The sequence below is a fragment of the Megalobrama amblycephala genome, linkage group LG2 (genome assembly GCF_018812025.1).
Source record: "Megalobrama amblycephala isolate DHTTF-2021 linkage group LG2, ASM1881202v1, whole genome shotgun sequence".
Taxonomy (NCBI): domain Eukaryota; kingdom Metazoa; phylum Chordata; class Actinopteri; order Cypriniformes; family Xenocyprididae; genus Megalobrama; species Megalobrama amblycephala.
Genome location: NC_063045.1, coordinates 12,744,689 through 12,767,045, shown reverse-complemented (window position 1 = coordinate 12,767,045; position 22,357 = coordinate 12,744,689). Strand labels below are relative to the sequence as shown.

The following is a 22,357-nucleotide window of genomic DNA, read 5'->3' as shown; positions in this document are numbered from 1 at the left end:
AAACTTATTTTAAGTACTTGACCATACATATTGGTGATACTTCACTTTTTGAAAAGTATTGTTCACTTAAAATTGACAAATCGCAATTTAGATAGATATATTAAGAATAAATATGGAAAACGGCTAGTTGGTCACCCCTCTTCCTCTCGGGTTTGGTAGGTTCCACTGTCAGAGCACAGTTTGGAAGCACTCATGAGTCAATTCCTTATTTCAAAGAGTGCTTATATCTGCTTTATAGATTAGTTTTACTCATTTTATTAGACAAACAAATTAAATTTGAAGCAAAATAACTGAATGAATAATTAATTGACTGTATAAGAAAGGAAGGGAGCAAGTTTTAGACATGTATTGACAGATGTCATGTCACTGAAAGAAGAAGTGTGAAACATTTCACTCGTCTGACGACCCTTTCTCTTCAGGTAAAAAAAAAAAAAAAAAGTCAGGGAAGGGAACGTCCCGTACTTTTCAGTCAAGTAAGAAACCTATGCCTGTCAATCATTTTGGGCGTTCGGGTTTGTTGACATGTCGTTGACAGACGCCTTGACGTAAAATGGTGAAGCAATTCGTGTACCATCACACAACAAAAAACTGTTATTATACTATATTTTAAGGTTCAATGCCAAATTTTAAATCTGACATGGCTTTATATCCAACAAAATCCAACGGTTTCCGACTGACGAGCTGATGCTATGATTCAACTGATGGAAATTAATATGCAGTTTCACAACCCACGCTGCTTCAGCTAAAGATAAGAGATATTTCAGTTTCCGGCTCATTTGTACACAAACAAATTATGTAATTTACTACAGGAGAATATGCTGGAAACAGATCTGTAGCTGTGATGTGTTCTCGACTCGCGCTATCTATGACTTCATAGCCTAATGGTTGCCTAGTAACAGACAGGCTTTCTCCTGTACCCTCTCTCGTCATCTAAACCTGCTTCAAACGACCATCAGAGCCTGAACCTCCCGTTTCAAAATGACAGAGTTCAACCGAGAGTTGCTGCCTTCTATAAAGTGTTAATGCGATGTAATTATGTTAGAAGTGCAGATTCAGGTCACACCTTGGAAATGAGACGTAAATACATCCTCTCCGGAAGATGGCGCTACAAACACACACAAGCTTAGATCGTGTAGTAGTGGCTAGTTAAATATTTGGGAAACCTATGATATTCCATCACACATTTTTTTTTTTTTTTTTAATCTTAGAAAATAAAATTGTGCATTTAGTCTGGGGTTTGAACTAAATGTACACAAATTATATGTTGTCACATACGTTTTGATTCATTGATTACAATGTATCTGAGAACTGAACCTATGTATTGTAAGCCCCGCCTCCGCGCGTCGGCCACGCCCTCACGTCAGACCTATGAGAATGTAGGCGGGGCGTGTGCGGTTGCGCCATGTTAACGCTGCACGTTGCAGCCGCAGCAGCCAGTAGCGGCAATACAGAGTCATATGCAGGATTATAGAGCTAAACCCGGCCAGCAGCCACAGAGAAGATTGCATTTGCGTTTGAGGCTTTTATTTAATGCACCGCAACCCAAGAGGAAGCCAGAATCGCGTTCCCATTTTGGAATGATCATTTCTTACTGTGCCAGAGGCCCCTTGAATTGAATGTAATGTGAACATCTACAGCAATGTGGTTATTTTCCTGCAGATGAGCTGCCGTTTTGTCCTCTCCCCCCCTCCTATTCTCCTTTCATCATAATTCAAGATCATCTTCAATTCACTGGACTCTCCTAAAGCTGTATATGAAGGTAAGCATGCATTATGGTTGTATTTCTGTATTGGTGTCACCATTCATGCATGCATGCATGCCCTGTCTTCCTTTTTTATCCCATTGCATAGCAACCAAACCAGCCAATGCAAGCTTCCAGATCCCTGAAATGGTGCACAGGCAGAGGCATAAAGCGTGCATTCACCTTGCACGCTGATTTTAGGGACAGGTTGCTTCGGGTGCCAAGCAATTGCCTTTATGTAACGTCCAGGGTTTAATTTCTGCTGCATGTCAAGATAATCCATCCATATGATGTCCAAATGCATGCAGAGCCTGTGATTTGTGCAGCCAGGCAACATGGGTTGAATGCATAGTGTGTTTCGTTCTGTTCTTGATACCTGGCAACCCTCTCAATGGCCTCTTTTCGAGATCCTTCAGCTGTCATGTGAGATATATTTGAGCTTTTGTGTTTATTTAAGGTTTATGTCACATCTGTACATCTCAGCTGCTCCCATTGTGCCTTCTTTTCTCTGCCACATCATTACATAAGCCCAGCTCTCATCCTTTGCATGCAAATAATCTGCTTGCATACAGTTGGAGCCAGAGAGAGGACCTTATATTGGTGCATTAAGGTTTGTTTTAATTCTTTTCTGGGCACTACGCATCTCCCCTGGTTGAGTCGGTGACATCATCTCCTGTTCTGTCCCCCTGGTGTGTGTGTGCGCATTCTTCAACAGACTGTAATGCAAGATCTGTGTGTGTGTGTGTGTGTGTGTGTGTGTGTGTGGTTTTCTTCTGATGATGTGCTTGTTTGAATGAAAAGCCCCCTTTCCTGCGAAAATTGACGTGTCATGCAACTGCATCAGTTGAGTGGTTTTTATTGCAGTAGGGTTGGATGCTTCTGTAAAGCTGGCTTTGGTTCAGGTGTAATAGGTGACTTGGATGGATGATGTGTTATGAATGAGTGCATGAATGACATTCTTTTGGTCTGTTAGTATCTTTGTCTTATCTTCTAGCTCAGTGGTTCTCAACTGGTTTTGCTTCACGACTGAGATCGTGCATTAGATGTTTACAAGTTTTAGGTAAACTTGCGGTTATAAAGAAATATTGTAAAATAAAGAATGTCATTTTACTGGTTACATTTTTCTTGTCAGGTCCAACAGTGTCTTGTATAGTAATGTTGTGGGCTGCCACTTGAAAGATCTTGCGTTGGACGTTTACATGGAAAATTTTACAGACGCGTATAATTGAAGAAAAATTGCTTGTGAAATCAAGAATGCATGCAGATTTATTTGTAAAATGTTACTTGATGGGTTTAACAGTGTCTTGTAAGATACTGTTTTGGGCTGCCACTTTATGTCCAATGCAATTTTACAAGTAAAATTTTAAGTGTACAATGCAGTTGTAAATATTACTTGTAAGATTTTACTAATGTATGCAAATGTACTTGTAATGTCCAGCAGTATCTTGTAACATACCGTTTTTGGGCTGCCACTTGACGTAAACATATAATGCAAATCTTTTCTTGGACAAGTCAAATTTTAAGTGTACATGCAATTGTAAAAAATTACTTGTAAAATTTACTTGTAATACCCAGAAGTATCTTGTAAGATACTGTTTTTTGGCTGCCACTTGACATCCAATGAAAGATTTGCTTTGGATGTTTACAACATTTGAAGTGTGAATGCAATTGTAAAATATAACTTATACAATTTTAACAATGTATGCAATTTTACTTGTAACATATTACTTGTAATGTCCAGCAGTATCTTGTAAGATACTGTTTTTGGCTGCCACTAATGCAAATCTTTCTTTGGGCAAGTCAAATTTTAAAGGGTTAGTTCACCTAAAAATGAAAAAAGTGTCATTTATTATTCACCCTCATGCCGTTTTACACCTGTAAGACCTTCGTTCATCTTCAGAACACAAATTAAGATATTTTTGATGAAATCCAATGGCTCAGTGAGGCCTCAATAGCCAGCAAGTTAATTTACACGTTCAGATGCCCAGAAAGCTACTAAAGACATATTTCAAACAGTTCATGTGAGTTCAGTGTTTCAACCTTAATGTTATGAAGTGACCAGAATACTTTTTGTGCAGCGCAAAAAAAAAAAAAAAAAAAAAAAAAATCAACAATATCTAGTGATGGGCGCTTTCAAAACACTGCTTCATGAAGCTTCGAATCTTTTGTTTCGAATCAGTGGTTCGGATTGCGTGTCAAACTGCTGAAATCATGTGACTTTGGCGCTCACTGAATCACTGATTCGAAACGATTCGAAGTAGTGTTTTGAAATCACCCATCATTGTTGAAAATACATTATTTTGTTTTTTTGGTACACAAAAAGTATTCTTGTCGCTTTATAATATTAAGGTTGAACCACTGTAGTGACATGAACTGTTAAATAAGTTTTTAAAACCTTTATGGGCATCTAAAAGAGTAAATCAACTTGCTGGCTATAGAGGCCTCACTGAGCCATCGGATTTCATAAAAAATGTGTGTTCTGAAGATGAACGAAGGTCTTACGGGTGTAGAACGACATGAGCGTGAGTAATAAATGACATTATTTTAATTTTTGGGTGAACTAACCCTTTAAGTGTACATGTAATTGTAAAAAAATTACTTGTTGAATGCATGCAGTTTTACTTGTAAAATGTTACTTGTAATGTCCAGCAGTATCATAAGATACTATTTTAGGCTGCCACTTGATGTCCAATGCAAGATCTGCATTGGATGTTTACAAGCAAAATTTAAAGTGTGCATGCAGTTGTAAAATTTAAAGAATTTGTTCAATTTTAACTGTAAAATGTACTCGTAAGGGCCTACAGTACCTTTTGAGGTGATGGTTTTGACTGCCACTTGACTTGAATGTAGTATCTGGTTCCTGAAGAAAAACCAGTTGAGAACTACTAAGCTTGTATAATTGCTAAAAATATAACTTGTAAAGTTTACTTGTAAAATATCCTTAAAATTGATCATTGAAATGTTGAAAATACCATAAACTGCATAGGTCCAAATATATGCAAAATTTGACTGAATTGAAATAATCACAATTTTATAAGTGTATAAATGACAACAGAACATATACACAAGGAATAAATAGTGGGCTAAATATTGTATTAATATTGGCCATATTACAAGTAGACTTGCTGTAAAATACCATAAAGTTTGATTTTGCACTGGCTGTTGACATCAAGAACAAAATATATGGGAATTTTTTTTCCTCACACATAAATACAAAGTAATATTACATATTTTTAAGCAAACTTAACTAAGCATTGTATTTTCCCTTGATGTTCACAGAAATGTATCCGAACACTACAGTAGCTCCTCTGTAGTTTATGATGCATTTGTTACAGGTTATGATGGCTTCACATTAAAGAGATATATGGAATTATTGGGCGGAAGTTGGTTTAGGAGGGGCTGACCGAGAGAGTTTTTTAGGGTGGGGGATAAACTCATTTTGTAACCCCACTGTCTGAGAGCTACTGAGGTGTTGGTGGTCTGAACCCCACTCAGCGGAAAATTGTAAGTGTTTCGGTGTTTGTGGTATTCGATGACATCCGGGGAAACTTCTATAGAAGAGAAATGTTCCGCCACACACATGCTCTCTCTCACACACATATCACAGTTTAGCAAGTTATACAAAGAGATTATCCTTTCTGCATTGACACACAGAACAAATAAGGTTCTGCCGATGTAAGTATCAGATATGAAAGTTATTTTCAGGAGCGATTTGTGTTTTTGAGATCTTACGATTCAAAATCTTTGCGGTTCTTCTACATCAAATATTTTCATATTTCAACAACATCACATCAACCGTAAGTGTGAGATTTTAAGAGATTTCAAACAGCGATGTTTTGTTTCCAAATCTTCTATTTAAAGGTACATTGTAAAGCTTGATGTAAATTTAGTCGAACGCATGTCAAAAGTTCAAGTGTGCTCAAACGCATTTGTTATTGATGGGAACTTGCATGTCTGTAAGTTCCTTTCCATGTAGATTGTGTCATAGATTAATGATTGTAATAAGATGGGTGTGGGAGTTTGAATAGGCGGCTGTGACCGTGCTGATAGGTCGCATGTTTGCTCCTACAGGTCGTGAACTCTGACCCCCTGTTGTTTACGCAGCTGCCTTTTAGTGTTATGGGAGCTTGTTTCGTACACTGTGGACATGTGTAAAGAAACTTAGGTGCGTCCATTTTTAGAAACCACTAAGAAATGTAAAAATAAACTTTGTAGGCAACTGTGAATGATAAATGATGCAAATGCCATTTTAAAGGACTTCAGGGGAAGATAATGCTTGGGGTATTTTAAAGAAAAGGACTAATTTTGTCTTATTTGTTTGTAAAAAAAAAACCTTTCAGATAAATTATCATTTATTCACTCTCATATCATTCCAAATGTGTAGTATGATTTTCTTCTTATGTGACACACAAAAGAAAATGTCTGTTTTCTGTCCTAAAAATGGAAATCAATGGGGTCCAATGGGGTGTTCTTTGAAAATATAAAAGGAGATAAAAATATCTCCTTTTGTGTTTCAGGTTTAGAATGAGGGTGAGTAACCATCTCTTTTACATACTGTAGTCATCTTCTTCACCCGACTTTAGCACCAGTAAATGTGCTGCAAATGTGTTAAGCCAGTGTTCCTGGAAAGAGACTTTGTATACGACATCACATAAGCTCATAACCTGCTCCCCGTGAGTTGCTCTGTGGCCAGATATGGTAATTTCCTCCCAAGATGTGGTAACAATACAGAGGAAAGCAGTGTGAATCAACAGGACTAATCAAATAACAAGAAACAAAGGCCTGGTTTCACAGACAGGGTTTAGATGAAAGGGTTTGTTCACCCAAAAATGAAATTCCTGTCATTAATTACTCACCTATGTTCCACACCTGTAAGACCTTTGTTCATCTTTGGAAAACAAATTAAGATATTTTTGATGAAATCCGAGAGGTTTTTTTTATCCCCCATGGAAAGCAACATAATTACCACCTTCAATGTCCAGAAAAGTAGTAAAGACATTGTTAACCCTTTATGACATGAAGTAAGTTTTTGACATGACATGAGTTTTTTTTTTTCTGAGTAACATACACAAAAGTAAAGATTCATAACTCCAAAACTATAGCAAGGAGAGTCAAAATGTAGGTATTTTTTAGTAGGTACATTTTTAGAAAATATATATTACATTACATTTGGACATTCTCATGCTAAGAAACTACTGGTAAAAGACAAAAAATATATATACTCAGGAAGGAAATCAGATTAATTTATTTTTTGGTGAAGATCTCCTACATGTTAGCTGCACCTGAATCAAATTTTGTGGTGACAGCACAAAGCAATTGGAGTTAAACTTGAAAAATTTTGTATATTGACGTCTTTCCGCGTTTGAAACAACATTCATTCTCGTGTTCATTCATGTTTATTTGATGTAATATGATTTGATAAATAGACTAGTAGGAAGAGATGATCGGTTTACGAGCCTCTTGAGCTGAGGCGCTACAGCAATCTGTCACGACCATGGACACGACACATTAAAGAGCCACAAAAAGGTTTTTATTGTTTGAATTTCTTTAAAAACTACACAGTTTGAAAGCTGGGACTTTGTTTAATATCATAAGTAACCTGCTCTGTCTCGTCTGTCGACGTGTTGTCAGTGTCCTCTTTGCTCCGCGATGTATTTTTCACTTTGTGTTGCGTGACAGCGGTACGACTTGTTGGACAAAGCAACAGTAACTAAGGGGGGCGGGTCTTTGCGAAGGGTCAATTTAAAAGTTACAGAATTTGGAACCAAGGTTGCCTTTTTGTTACGCCCCCTAATGGTCATTTTAAAAATTGTTCCTCAACAATTAATATCTTGTGATCAATGCGATGGATTGCGTTGATTTTGGATTCATTTTAATCGTGAGTTAATCTGCTTTAAAATTTTCTATGATCTGTGCATCTGTGATCTGTGTGTTTCATGAAGTTATGAGTGAAAATGCCACGTGAAATTTGTTTTTAGTTAAATTATGAAAACATTTTTTTCTATTTATCAGCAAATAATTTAGCACTACTTAGGAGTTAATCAAATTGGCTACATGCATTGATGCTTTCAAATGACATCAATTTTGTGTTGATCATGGCAGTAGTTTTTAAAAATATGATTATTCATTTTTTGCAGCTAGGTGGCGCCAGTGGGCGGTACACTCTGGTTTAGAGGTACTTCTCAGCAATCGTTAGGAGTTGATCAAAATGATTAGATGCATTATTTAAAATGATACCTATTTTGTGTTATTCTATGTTGGAAAACAAGCATGGGTGGTTCCGGGAATATTAGATTTTCGACGCAATGGATTATGTTGATTTTGGGTTGAATTTAATCGTGAGAATCTGCTTTAAAAATGTTTTCTATGATCTGTGCATTTTTCATGAAGTTATGAGCAAAAACGACACTTGAAATCTACAACTCTTAAACAGAGACATGCAAACCGGAGCGCTGGCCTTAAAGGGTTAAAATAGTCAACGTGACTAGAGTGGTTCAACCTTAATTTTATGAAGCGACGAGAATACTTTTTGTGCGCGAAAACAAAAATAATGACTTTAGTCAACAATTTTGTCTCTCCCCTGTCAGTCTCCTACACTGTTTACATGGTATAGACAGTGCAGGCTTCTGTATTCTATTATTGTCTCATTATTGGCATTTTCAGATTTTGATTAAATATTACGAAGCCAAACAATTTTTTTGTGTGGATTGACTTGCACGGATGAATTGTTCACCACAGCAATTTGAGCTAACAATTTGAGCTAACAAAATAAATAAGGTTAATTTTGATTTCATGTGTACTTTAAGCCTTGTCTGTGAACCCTGGGGAAAGACTCTAGATTTAATGGTGTAGAGTCAGAAACCCAACAGTTGGTTAGAAACTCTCTAGAGTTAGAGATTTTAGCTCTAGCAAACTCACTGTAAAGTCTGATTCTACACCCATTGCTGATCAGAAACTTAATTAGGTTTGGGAAACTGTGGCTGTAAAATGCTCTCTTTTTGCTAGGTGTGTAAAGGAAGACACTTTTTTTTGCTCTTGTAGGAACTGTAGAAATTATTCTGTATTTGTGTCTCTGTTGAAAACCTATTTATATTAGAAAAGCAATTTCAAAGTATCTTTAGAGGAACTATTCAGTTGGCTGATAGTCTGGAGGAATCTGAGAGCTGGTTGAAATTGACCTTGTTTTCTTTAAGAAGAGTGTTTAGTAAGGATCACTGAAAACTTGAATGAAAGAGTTTATTATTATGAATGTCAGCCGTTTCAGAAGCTGAATTAGGTTAGCTCACAGAAGTAAATATATTAGGCAATTTCCTTTCGTGAGTTGAATGAATCCGACTTATCTTAACAGCAACCCTGACCTCCACTTCCTTTCTTCAATTGACAAACCATTGTCTGACTGTCGTGTTTTGATTTTTGCTTTTGCTAGTAGAACCTGAAGGCTAATATCTACAAAACATTATCCCTGCTTGCTTTATAGCTGTTTACAGGAACTTTTAGGTGGAGTACAGATAAATGTTTGTGAATGATGTTTGCTGTAGGATCACATGGGCTAGTGTGTGTTTTACACTGCTTAATAACATGTACTGGGGTAAATGCGGGTCAGTTGAGCTTGTTGGTGACCTTTAGCCATGTGTGTTTCGCAGACGGAGTGGGGACCGTAATGACCGCACGCTTCCGGTTGCCTGCTGGCAGAACTTACGATGTGGGAGCGTTGGAGGAGGCCAGAGAGAGACAGCACGCGCAGGTGGTGTGTAACGTTTTACTGCTGGACAACACAGTACAGACCTTCAGAGTCAATGTGAGTACACACACGTTTAACCTAAGCTACTAAATCAACCATCAGGTTGTTTTCCTAAAGGTGGCCACATTTCATTCCTCATTTTGGTGTAATATTAAATTGTGCTCCATACTTGAAAATCATGAGGAACGAGCATGTTTTTTTCTTTTGAAAGTTTAGATTTTCTTCTGGTGGATTACAAAACATGCAAAAATCCCATATATTTACACTGAAGGTGACAGGGTGGATTTTTTTGGGACTTGGGCCAATAAGAAACCAGCTAGCAGCAGCTGCCAATCAGAACCCTCCAGCAAGACTACAAAAACCAGATCAAAAACCAAAAAACTTAGAAGCTGCGTAACAACGCCCTGGCAACCACTTAGAACACTCAAAGATCTTGGCAGCAAGACCAACACCACTCACACTTACTTTCATTTCATTTTTTTCCAGTGGGAAATAGAATTTTAACAATAATTTCTAAAGCTTTAAAGACAGACCTGAGTTCTGATGTTGTTAATTGATGGTATATGCCAGGCGTTCTCAAAGTCTGGACTCTGAGATATTTAAAGTTTTTCTGCATGACATTGTTGTCATGACATCCAGTGAGCGTATGACATTTGACGTAATTAGGCAACACTTCACCGCAGTGAGCGTTTGGATGGGTGAGGATGTCAGTTTCCAGGAAAAGAAAAGTTGATGAAGAAAATAGAGTTGAAAGATGATTGGACAGAGAGGTATGCGTTCATTTTGCCCCAATCCAGCACGAGAGTTGGAGTTGTGAAGAGTGGAAATGTCAAATGCTACTATGAAACAAAACACAGACATTTTAGCTGCTTTTCCACTACCGGACGGTTTTTAGAATGGTAAGGAACTGTTCCAGTTGTGTTTCCACTAGTATGGTACGGCACGGCATGATTGCAAACCATTCTTGGCCCGGTTGTCTAATCGTGCTGGTAGAATTCGTGAAGTGACGTCGCCACTCAGGATTGGTCACTTGTATGTTGCCTGGCTATTTGAGCGACGTAAACACAAATGAATAATAGAATTAAAAGAAATATCTGATCGTCCTCCATAACGTAATCTCATATCATCAGTAAACCATAGTGTCACCAAGGCAACGACTGATGCTTTTGTATTACATTGCAAAGAGCGGCCATTATCAGCCCCACAGTGGAAATGAAAGCTGGCCCGGATCAGCACAGAATGGAACGGTTATGCAATGAGAACCGTTTGGCCGAGATGATCCGCACTGCATAACACAAGATCCAGGGGGTGAGGTTGGATCCACATCCAACTCCTCCCACTTTACATATCCCTAAACCTACCCGTCTCCACCCCCTGGATCTAAACCTACCTGTCTCCACCCCCTGGATCTAAACCTATCCGTCTCCGCCCCCTGGATCTAAACCTACCCGTCTCCACCCCCTGGATCTAAACCTACCCGTCTCCGCCCCCTGGATCTAAACTAGGGATGTCCAGATCCGATCACGTGATCAGAAATCGGGCCCGATCACGTGGTTTCAGACTCGATCGGAATCGGACGTTACCTCCCGATCAGGACTCGGATATATATGTATTAGGGGTGCAACGGTTCTCGGTAAAAAAAACAAACCATACGGTTCGGTACGCACTTGCACCGCGCTCCATCTCGAATTACGACGCATCTATTGGTTAATATGGTTTGTTTAAAATAGCAACGTGGAAAACAGACAGAGTTCAGATAATGTATTCAGTTTCAGTCGATGGATGCACAAAATGTTACAACAACGATAATCAGAAAGCGTGGACAAAACAGTCACTCTTTGTAAACTGTTAACTGTCCAGTCATTTACGCCGTCATCACACGGGTGTTGATAGCGCGCGAGCTCAGGTGAGACCTGAACAGCACACGTTGCTATCTGTGTTTAAACTAACTCATTTAAGCCTTTCTGATTTAAACCTTCAAGAACAAGACGCGAAAGAGAACTCGCACGCGCTGTGAGAAGATTTGTGTGCACTCATCCGAAGTGCGCACATGCTTATTCCAGTCAGCGCGCAAATACTGAGTTCTCGTTCAAGTCTTGCGCTTCGGCGGCCACATTCATACAAAAAATTATGTCAACATGTCCGTCTTAGCGAGTACCTAGCAAACATCGGTTATGTCTTAAGTGAACGTATATTAGTCGAGAAAGACAGCGCATGTGTAACAGTATATGTACTGGATCGTGCATGTCTTAAAGGGAAAACAACTATTCCTGCTGCCTGTTTTTAATGTTAAATCAAACAACAAATAACAAAAAAATCACTCACTGCTCTTGACTGAATAGTTTTTGTAACTTAAATAATGATTAATCTTTATTTTATACAGTAAAGATAATATGCAGTGATACTTTATATTTGATTACTATTTGATTACTGTTAGATATCTGAAAAACCTGAAAAGCACTGTTCCTGGATCTGTTTTTTCGCTCTTCTTTATTCTTTTTTATGTAGGCTATTATAGAAGTATCGGATCGGGACTCGGTATCGGCAGATACTCAAAATCAAATGACTCGGACTCGGACTCGAGGGCAAAAAATCGTGATCGGGACATCCCTAATCTAAACCTATCCGTCTCCGCCCCCTGGATCTAAACCTATCCGTCTCCACCCCCTGGATCTAAAGGTGCGTTCACGCGGCCTCGTAATTCCTGTAGTTACAAGATTCTAGCTTGTAAAAAGTGTTCACGTCCTCGTAGAGCTCGTAATTACAGCTTGTAAGCTGGGAGTTTTCTGAAAGCTCCCAGATGTACCACGTGGCCGCTGTACCACCTGACCGCTGTAGATAGATTTATTAGGCGTTGATAGTGGTGCCATGGAAACGCATAATTCCCAGTCCAAGGACCAAAAGGACGTGAACAGCTCCGAATATAACGTCACGTGTTGTCATTTCAAGATTCCGGTAAATATGAGGTGACGTGAATGCAGCTTTAACCTACCCGTCTCCGCCCCCTGGATCTAAACCTACCCATCTCAACCCCTGGATCTAATCCTACCCGTCTCCGCCCCCTGGATCTAAACCTACCCGTCTCCGCCCCCCTGGATCTTGATACAACTCCTCTCACTTTAAGCCCGGAACACACCAAGCCGACCCCGACGAACTAGTGGCGACTTAAAGCAAACTGCGGTGTTGGCTCACGCCGGCAGCGTCTGGGTCCAAAGTTGCCCTGACACAGCAGACGATTTAACATGAACACACTGAGAAAACGTAGTTGTCTGACGAACAAAAACTGCCCGATGGCCGACCGTCAGGTTGGTGTGTTCCGGGCTTTACATATCCCCTAACTTGCACGTCTCCGCCCCCCTGGATCTTGTGCTCTGCATTGAGGGGCTACTGGTTTGGCCTGACAGAGGAAAAGCGGCTTTTGCCTACCTCTTATTGTTTTGTTCATACAAAATGCTGACACTTAAATTAATTGTTTTGCCACTTTTGCTCTTGTTATTAATGAATTTTGAATGCAAAAGGCACTTCATTTTCTCAAAACTTTAGTGTTGATTTGTTATGCATGTTTATTAAAAACAAGTTTTGTAATAACCAATTGTTCCGGACCTTTGACACTGATGAAAATTCAAATTTGGACCTTTTGAATGTTCGTTGAGGCCATCTGTTTATATTATTTCCACATATTTTTATTTTTATTTTTTTTAAATCATGTTTAAAAGCTTAATTCACAATGCTTCATGGGATTGTAGTTCCTTCCCTCACTAAAGCCATTAAGTACAGTTTTTTTTTTTTTTACCTTTTTCAAATGTTTTTTGCAAATAGTTAAAGTTTATAATGTTGTGAGTCACCTCGTAGCTGGTTGGTTTGGTTGAATGGCCTACATAACGCTTTAATGAAGCTTTTTTAAAAATCACAATGAAAATGAATAGAAAACATACTTCCGGAACAAATGCACTGTGAATAAAGATCTAGATATCTCAGCATTCGTCTTCTGTTCCAAAGATTCCCAAAAAAATCCAAAGATTCTTCCCCTGGAGTCCGACAGAAACTTCTTTAAGGGTTCCAAAGAACTCTAAAAGACTTTAAGGAAACCTTTTAAATTCTTGAGAATCTTTAGAAATAAATCTAAAGATTTAAATATTCTTCATAAACCTCTTGAAGTACTTTGAAGAATAACTTCTTTGTTCCACAGAAAATCTGTGAAACGAGTAGTTTCCCTATGAAAAGAGTAGTTTTGCCATCTTTTAAGTGTTATTACAAACACGGATGATTCTTTCTTCTGTGGAACACAAATGAAGATACTTTGCTACATGTCTAAGCTGCTTTTTTTTCCATATGACCAAAATAAATGTTGACCAAGGTGCTGTCAAGCTCCAAAATGTTGTTCATTTGATTTGTGCACTATCAAATATTCTAAACCCATACGGATGCTTTGTGTAAAGAACAGCCTGAAATTCAAGTTGTTTTTCCTATTGAAAGTAAAGAGCAGCTTGAACATTTAGCAACGTATCTTCATTTGTTTTCCACAGAAGAAAGAATCATACATGTTTGGAATGACGTGGGGGTGTGTAAATGATGACAGGACTTTTATTTCTGACTGAACTGTTCCTTTACTAACCATGAGTACATTTTAGAGTTGTGTAGATAATGATCTTCCAGAGGTTGCAAGTTCAATCCTAGGTAGAGGTGACCCAGAAACCGCAAAGTTACTGATGTCTCAGTTTTGCTGTATCAGCATTTCACTCCTGAGCTGCAGTGCTGGCGTTAGTGTGCAATAAATTGGTTTGGATGAAAAATGTCTGCTAAATGGCAGGTCGGTAAGAATCACCACAGGAGACCAGCCGTCTATGAGGTACAATAGAGGCTGACTGGATTTATGCGATGTGGCGGCTCGGGTTGGTTTTCCGCGTGGCGCTCAGAGGGGCTGTTTTGGGCAGATGCTTCACATTCCTGGGTTCGACAAAAGCGTGTCCTGAGGCCATGGCTGTCATGATCATACATGCTGCACAGATCTGCTGGGCTGAAGGGTTAAGCTAGCATGCAAACGTTTGTCTGTTAAAACTGCCCCAAATTCAGAGGATAATATTTCAAGTCTCAAGTTTTCATTTTGGTAATAAAAAAAAGTTGGTAATAAAACATGTTATTTCAACTATACTATATATAACTATATTGCAATACATTTACATTTTTCTTTTTTAATGTGTGAAAATACCATATTTCATTTTCCAGAAACATGGTATTACCATGTAACCTAATAAACGTGGTGTTTCCAAAATAAAAATATACAGTATTGAAGTCATTGCATTATCAAAAAAGACATTACTTAAGACATTAAATTAATTAATTTTCCAGCAAAAGGTTTTGTTTTGTATTTTGGTTTGATTTGGTTTGGTTTTGTGTTTTAGTTTGTGTATTGTTTTTGTTTTGGTTTATTTTGTGTTTTCACTTTGTTGTGTGTTTTGATTTGTGTTTTGAAATGGTGTTTGGTTTTTGTTGTGTGTTTTGGTTTGTTGCGTTTTTGTTTTGTGTTTTAGTTTGTATTTGGCTTGGTTTGGTTTTTGTTTTGTGTTTTAGTTTGGTTTTTGATTTGGTTTTTGTTTAGTTTTTTGTTTTGTCATATTTTGGTTTTGTTTTATTTAGTGGTTTCAGATTGTTGTGTGTTTTTATTTTGTGTTTGGCTTGGTTTGGTTTTGGTTTTATTTTGGATTAATTTTTGTTTTGTAGTTTGGTTTGGTTTTATTTGATTTTTTTTTTTTTTTTTTTTTTAATTGTTTAGTGTGTTTTTGTGAGGTTTTTGTTTTGTTTTTGAGTGTTTTCTTTTGTTTTTATATAGCAGTCCAGAACTGATATGAAAACACACTTTCTGTCTCTTGTAGAAGCAAGATCAGGGGCGGATCTTGTTGGACGTAGTGTATAAACACTTGGAGCTAACAGAGCAAGACTACTTCGGCCTTCAACTAGCAGACGACGCTTCTGACAGCCAGGTAAGGCGCTCATTTTTCACTTGGCTGTCGCTATCGGCAACAGATCACCCATAAATCCCTGTTCATTCAAGCAGCACCTCATGTGGCATGAATAGAGCATTGAACCTGAAAAATTCACATTTTTGCATAACAGTGATGTGAAAGATGCAAAAATATTACCCATGTACCTTGATCATTTTCAGTCTGTTATTTATAGAGAATACGAAGCAGTTCGGTAGTTATTTTAGTTTCTACACACAGTGTCAGCGCAAACAGGCAAGTTGATTCTCAGGTCACATATTAAAATGCTGCTCTGTTTCTGCTCCTAGTAAAAACGAGGTGAATGTTTAATTCATTGCATGAATTAAATGTTGTTGATTTTGGACTCGACAAGCAGTTTTGGTCTTTCACATTGCTGAGTCTGTGTAATTGTCATGAAAATGTTGGGCTATGAGTGAAAAGTGGCCTAAATTTCATACAAGATGTTGAAAATCATTTATGACTGTGTGTTTCAGAGGTGGCTGGACCCAAACAAACCTGTTAGAAAACAGCTCAAAAGTAGGTGTTTTTGTTTTTTCATTTTTAAATGTGAAGGTTTTTTTTATTTTATTCATCTCTTAAGTATCAGAATGAAATGTTCTGATTTGTAATTTTTCATTTTCAGGGCCGTCCCCACATAATCTGAGGTTCAGGGTGAAGTTTTTCGTGAGTGACCCTGGTAAATTACAGGAAGAGTACACAAGGTACAGTTTTCCCTTTTTTTTTTTTTTAATGTTAACAACATCAGCATTGCTATGACTATGTGTATATTAGCGTTACCTGTAGCGTTACCTGTAGCCACTCAACAGTCCAAAGTCTTTTGCTTTTTGACTAAAGGTGAAGCTCCAGTTGTCACTGATGATTGTCATTTGGATCTTTCTGGATTACAATCCGCCATCAAAATGAAAAGTTTAATTATTTCAGCTGCTGTGAGAGCAGGCTATAAATGATTCGCAACAAGCAGCATCCTCACCTGACAAAACCGACTAGCCTGGACGAGACTCCTTTTTTCTGTTTACGGATGTGACGTAATGACGCACAGAGGAACTGCTGCATGCTTGAATTTCCGGCGGAAATCCAACATGTCGCTCTTATTATAAAACATTATTACAAGCTTACTGTTGTGAATCGAGCTAAGATAATGAGATAGTTTTGAACACTGGCTGGTTACATACTTGCTCAGAAATTGATTTTGGATCATTTTTAACCAAAAAAAGTTACGGACTGCAGCTTTAATTCTATGTTATAGAAAAAATAACACATTTTCTCTGTCTTGAAGCTTATTACATATTCAACAGTGATTTTGTATGTGATATTTGTATTTTTATCATAGGTATTTGTACTTTTTGCAACTGAAGCAGGATATTCTGAGCGGCAGGTAAGGACACACGTTCTACATGTAAAAGTCATAATTTTCCCTCTCAAAGTTAAACTAATGTAACAATTTTCATTTCTATCTCTTTACTAGGCTTCCTTGCCCACAAAACACTGCAGTTCTTCTGGCTTCTTATGCTGTTCAGGGTAAGTATTTCAGATTATTAATGCATTAACAATTAGTGGTCCTATGGGTTTTTCAGTATATCTAGAGCATGGTAGCTGAATATTTTTCAGCCATTTAACTAATTTTAAAATCATTGACAGATAATTCGAAACACTTTTTAAAAAAAAAAAAGTATTGTATCTATTATGAGGTGTATTTTGTTTCTATATTTTGTATCTTAGTTTCATGATATTGTGCAAAGTATCTTACTTGCCATTCATCATTATTTAAACATCAATTTTAATGAAGCAAGAACTGAGGAACTGATTGCAGACTTACTGACCTGCGGTTTTGTTTGGCTGGTGACATAACCGTCCACACAGGATGCACAAAGGCTTTATGGTTTGCCAAATAGTTCATGATCTGACTTTTGTCTCTTTCCTGTCCCTTGTCTGACCCATTTCCAGTAATAAAGCTGAAAAATGTGGCTAGTGTCGATTTATTACATGATTAACAATCTGCAGTAGTAGCCAGTCATGTTACACTCAGCAAAGCTCCTCTGTTTTACTAGTAGCTTCACATTTGATTCTTTTAAGTCAAAAATTATACAAAATTGTTTAATGCTTCAGATAATAATGTTGAGATGAATGTACTAGATTTCGGTTTAGTAGGGTTTTGTCGAGAAAATTGTACAAAATTGTTTAATGCTTCAGATGTTTAATGTTGAGATATAACTTTTGTGTTTGTTTGTCGAGATTTTATAAGATTTTATTACTATTAATTTTATTAGGTTATTGGCCACAAATAATTTTGCTAAAATGATCATCTTATCAGTATCAGCCAATTTTTTGTTGTTTGGGAATAAAAGTAAATGGTGTCGATTTTGATTCTTGTTGGCTTTAAAGGGTTTCCAGTAGCTTCCATGAGGAAACTGGAAGCCTGGTTCTTTGAAAGGGTGAAAGACACATTGTGCTCACGTTGACATACATGCACACATGGTTTCTTGGCCTGTTTTGTGTTTCAGCTGAGGTGGGGGACTACAGTCACTCTGAACATTTGCCTGGGTACCTCTCCGAGTACAGCTTCATTCCCAACCCTCCGCAGGACTTTGAGAAAGAGGTCGCCAAACTTCACCAAGAGCACAAGTAAGACGTGTCCATGAAATCCTCCAGCGTGTTAAAGATTCTTACATTTAACTGAGTGTCAGTGGAGACGGAGGAACAAAGGGTCACAGCTGAACACACACACACACACACACACACACACACACACACACACACACACATACACTGGCAGATTTGTGGAACAAGGCAGTTCATTGTTTGTGGATCTCTGAGATTGAGTCTCTCTTCTCTCTCGCAGTGGACTCACACCAGCTCAGTCCGAGTTTAACTACTTGAATGCTGCGCGGACGCTGGAGCTGTACGGCGTGGACTTGCACTATGCTCGGGTGAGTGACTGGCCCGTCTTACCCCACTGGCTGCCCCTCTTGTTTCAGATGTACTGCAAACAAACACTAGAGGCTTGAATGATATCTGGTGCCACTTAAAACTAAGGATGCACCGATGGTGTGAGGACCCTATTGGAATTGCTCAGTCAATTATTATTCTTCTTCTCCGAAATGAATCACATTTTTGAGGGCTTAAACATGCTCAAAAACTCATGAAACTTTGCATACGTGTCAGAAGTGGTGAACATTTACATATATGGGTTTTATATGGGTATGGGTATGGGTTTTATATTATACCGGATATGGGTTTTATAATTAGGTGTGGCAAAATGGCTCGATAGCGCCACCTACAAAATTTCAATTATACACCCTTTGCGCTATGTTTCACGTACAAGTGTGAAATTCGGTAGACAGTAACAGCCCAATGCCTACAAAAAAGTCCCTGGGTGCAAAATCTGAAAACCCAACAGTAAGTGAGATATTGTGAAATTTCTCTGCAAAATTTTTTGCAGTTTTTGCCATTTCCAGACGTTGTACTTTAACAAATTCCTCCTAGAGATTTAATCAGATCAACATCATATTTGGTCAGTCTAATCTAAAGGCCTTAGAGATGTTAAACTTGCGAAGATCTTGAGTTTTTGCTGAGTTTTTGTTCGTGGCGGCCTGACAAAGTCTGATGTTTCACCATGAAAGAGGAAGCTGTTGTAACTCAGGCATACACGGTGCGTTCCAAACGGGATATGTCGCCCTCCGAAGGGCACTTCGGAGTGAAAATAATCATGGCCGCCATATTGAAGGGTCGTTCCAAACTGAAGTGCTCAAAACTGGACACTTCAAAGGGCCCTTCGGAATGAAGGATTTTGAAGGGTACAACTGATGGACACTTTGGGCCCCCATGATCCTTTGCACAGGGAAGTTGTTTGACGTCACAGAATGGGTACAGGAGGCTCAGAGTTCAATTTTAACTATAAATATATATGTATAGTATTTTCTATACTATTGAATATTTATACGAGTTAGATTTGGTACATTAATATGGTCAAAACGACATTGTACTTCAACAAAAATACTTTACAGCTCCCTTTATCAGTCCATTCAAATGTTTCAAATTCATAGATACAATATACAATATGGTGCGATAAACCCAAAATAAATAAATAAATAAACTAACGTTGAACAAAGGGCGCAGTTTGCACAATCTACTCCTCCTTGATTGTCGCAGATGCAGAAGTGCGTTCCAAAAAAAGAGTTTTTTTGACCTCTACACCCTTCATCCCTTCGAAGCTCTCACTCCGGAGGGTAAACCCTCTGAAGGGATTAGGGCATAGGGATGAGCCCTTCCGAATGGAACGCAGGGACAGTGTCTGATCTGCCCCAAACTTCACATGTCTGATTCACATATGCCAATATTCAGTTAGTCATAGCGCCACCTGCTGGCAACAGGAAATGGCATGCTTTGCACTGTAATTCACTCCCAGAAACACATTTAAATATGCCATGAAGTACCAAACATACTAGAAACGAGTTAAATCATGCAGCATTTGGCTAAGTGCTAATGTATGCGATTAACGCCACAAAACAGGAAGTTGTAACTCAGGCATACGATGTCCAATCTGCCCCAAACTTCACATGTTTGATAATAGTCCTGGCCTGAAGACATCTACATCTACACCTGTTGGCAGCCGGAAGTGTGGCACTTTGAAATGACTTTGCCATATTTTTCCTGTATTTACTCACTTACATGCATGTCACCCATTATTCACTGTTTTCCTAAGGCCGGTAAGCCCGGGTGTGAGGGCCCTTTCATCGCTGCTTGCAGCTTTAATTTTGTGTTTCTTTTATTTCTTTGTTTTGTTTTATTTTTTTGTGTTCTTAGTTTATTTATTTACTTTACTCTAATTGGTTGTTGAAGTTTAAACATTTAAACAGTGGCTGTAATAACTTGTTTTCATGACCGATTTATTCAAACATACATTTAAATATGTAAGAACAACAGGTTTAGGGAAAATGTAATATGGTGCATATTTTTAGCAAAACGCTCCTTTCTAGAGTTATTCACAGTTCAACATCACAGTTTCAGTCAATGATTTCGGCCCCCAGAAACTTAATTTTGGAAACCAAATAAAATTAATATTCGGTTGTTGAAATGTCGTTGCATTACTAATATATTGTTCTATGTATCATTCATTCTGTCGTTCATTTGATCTGTTGTTTGTTTGTGATGTTCTATCCGTCTGTCATTATTGGCTGATAGTGAAATGGTCGCCAATATATTGAGCATCCCTTCTTAAGCAAACCAAAAGTCTAAGCACTCCTTAAAACAAAATGGTTTTGATGTTGCCATGGTAACTGCATCCTTATGGTTGCCTACTCTTCATGATTTCAGGACCACTGTAACGCAGAGATTTACATTGGAGTTTTGTCTGCCGGCATCTCCGTGTATAAGGACAGGGTACGAGTCAACCACTTTCCATGGTAAGTGTTGTTTTAGGTGTAAATTTCTTTAGAAGTGGCAAATCCATTTCAGTAAACACATTTGAAAGCCTGTGAATACAAATTCTCATTTGAATCATCTTTTATGTCCCCTTCCCTCTCTTTCTCTTGTGTTTCAGGTTGAAAATTGTAAAAATATCTTTTAAATCTAAACAGTTTTTTATACAACTAAGAAAAGAACTGGTATGTATTTGTTTAGATGTATTGTTTTGCATTTAATCGAAATCTGTCTTTCACTGATTATTATACCAGATCACATTCATTATTACTTGATGTTTAAATAACTGAAAATGCTACAGAACTACATGGCTACATTTCAGTTTAACATTTTTAATATGAAACTATGATCTAGTCAGTGCTGGGTAGATTACATACAAATTGTAGTCTGTCACTGATTACAAATTACATGATGGAAATTATCGTTAGTGACGGTTACATTACACATTTTAGGTAATCAGACTATATTTTGATTACTTTTAGATTACTTTTGACCTGCGTTGTTTATTACATTGATTTGAATAGGATAATCTTGTACAGTATTGATTATAAAAATACAAATAGAAAGAAATGATATTCCATTCTTTGCATCAACAACATGAATTGCATTAAACATTACATTACGTCAGGCTTTCCCAAACATATAAAAGCAAAACCAGGTAGGTAATCAATAAAAAAAGTAACTGTATTCTGATTATATATCTGTTTTTAAAATGTTATATAATCTGATTACAAGTACTTAATTTCTGGAATCTGGTTATGTAATACAGATTACATACGATCAGTTACTGGCTGTAGTAGTGAAATTGGAATTGAATTGTGAAATTTTATTGGTATTGGTACTAACTACAGAAATTGTTACATACTAAAATGAGCTCACCAATCTTTCTTTCTCATCTTCCTCTATCTTATTTCTTTCTGTGTGTCACAGACTGAAAACAGAGAGTCTTTATTGGGTTTCAACATGATGAACTACAGAGCTTGTAAGAACTTATGGAAGGCCTGCGTGGAGCATCACACGTTCTTCAGACTGGAGCGACCCGTTCCTCCTGAGAGAAACCTCTTCCTGCAGTACTTCACCCTCGGATCCAAGTTCCGCTACTGGTGAGAACGATAGAAAAGGTTTTTTGTTTGTTTATTAGGATATAGGAGCACACAATGACATTTGAAAGTTCAAATTTATGCAAAACTACAAAAAAAAAAATGTTCATCCTGAGTTTTGTCTTGTTTTCCAGTAAATAAATATCTAAAAATTCTAAATATTATATATCTAAAAATTAAAATATTAAAGGGGTGGTTCAATGCGATTTCACTTTTTTAACTTTAGTTAGTGTGTAATGTTGCTGCTTGAGCATAAACAATATCTGCAAAGTTACAGCGCTGAAAGTTCGATGCACACGGAGATATTGTCTTGTAAAGTTAAGGCATTTTAATGCCTACAAAAACGACTGGTTTG

The 22,357-nt window shown here is 37.7% G+C and overlaps 1 protein-coding gene across 4 annotated transcripts in view; it reads left to right on the top strand.

Moving 5' to 3' along the window:
• The first annotated feature begins 255 nt into the window (after positions 1-255).
• ptpn4b (protein tyrosine phosphatase non-receptor type 4b) overlaps positions 256-22,357 on the top strand; it is a 45,269-nt gene continuing 23,167 nt past the window's right edge. For 2 of the 4 annotated variants that reach the window (XM_048182764.1, XM_048182760.1), the window contains exons 1-12: positions 1,316-1,759; positions 9,385-9,539; positions 15,356-15,463; positions 15,958-16,000; positions 16,107-16,185; positions 16,815-16,859; positions 16,950-17,002; positions 17,986-18,106; positions 18,324-18,411; positions 20,798-20,886; positions 21,024-21,087; positions 21,833-22,005. In XM_048182764.1, coding sequence (XP_048038721.1) covers positions 9,402-9,539; positions 15,356-15,463; positions 15,958-16,000; positions 16,107-16,185; positions 16,815-16,859; positions 16,950-17,002; positions 17,986-18,106; positions 18,324-18,411; positions 20,798-20,886; positions 21,024-21,087; positions 21,833-22,005 — 1,001 coding nt within the window. In that variant the 5' untranslated portion in view covers positions 1,316-1,759; positions 9,385-9,401. Of the gene's footprint in view, positions 420-1,315; positions 1,760-5,319; positions 5,417-9,384; positions 9,540-15,355; positions 15,464-15,957; positions 16,001-16,106; positions 16,186-16,814; positions 16,860-16,949; positions 17,003-17,985; positions 18,107-18,323; positions 18,412-20,797; positions 20,887-21,023; positions 21,088-21,832; positions 22,006-22,357 lie in introns of those variants that run through there. The other 2 variants (XM_048182761.1, XM_048182763.1) reach the window with 2 other exon arrangements.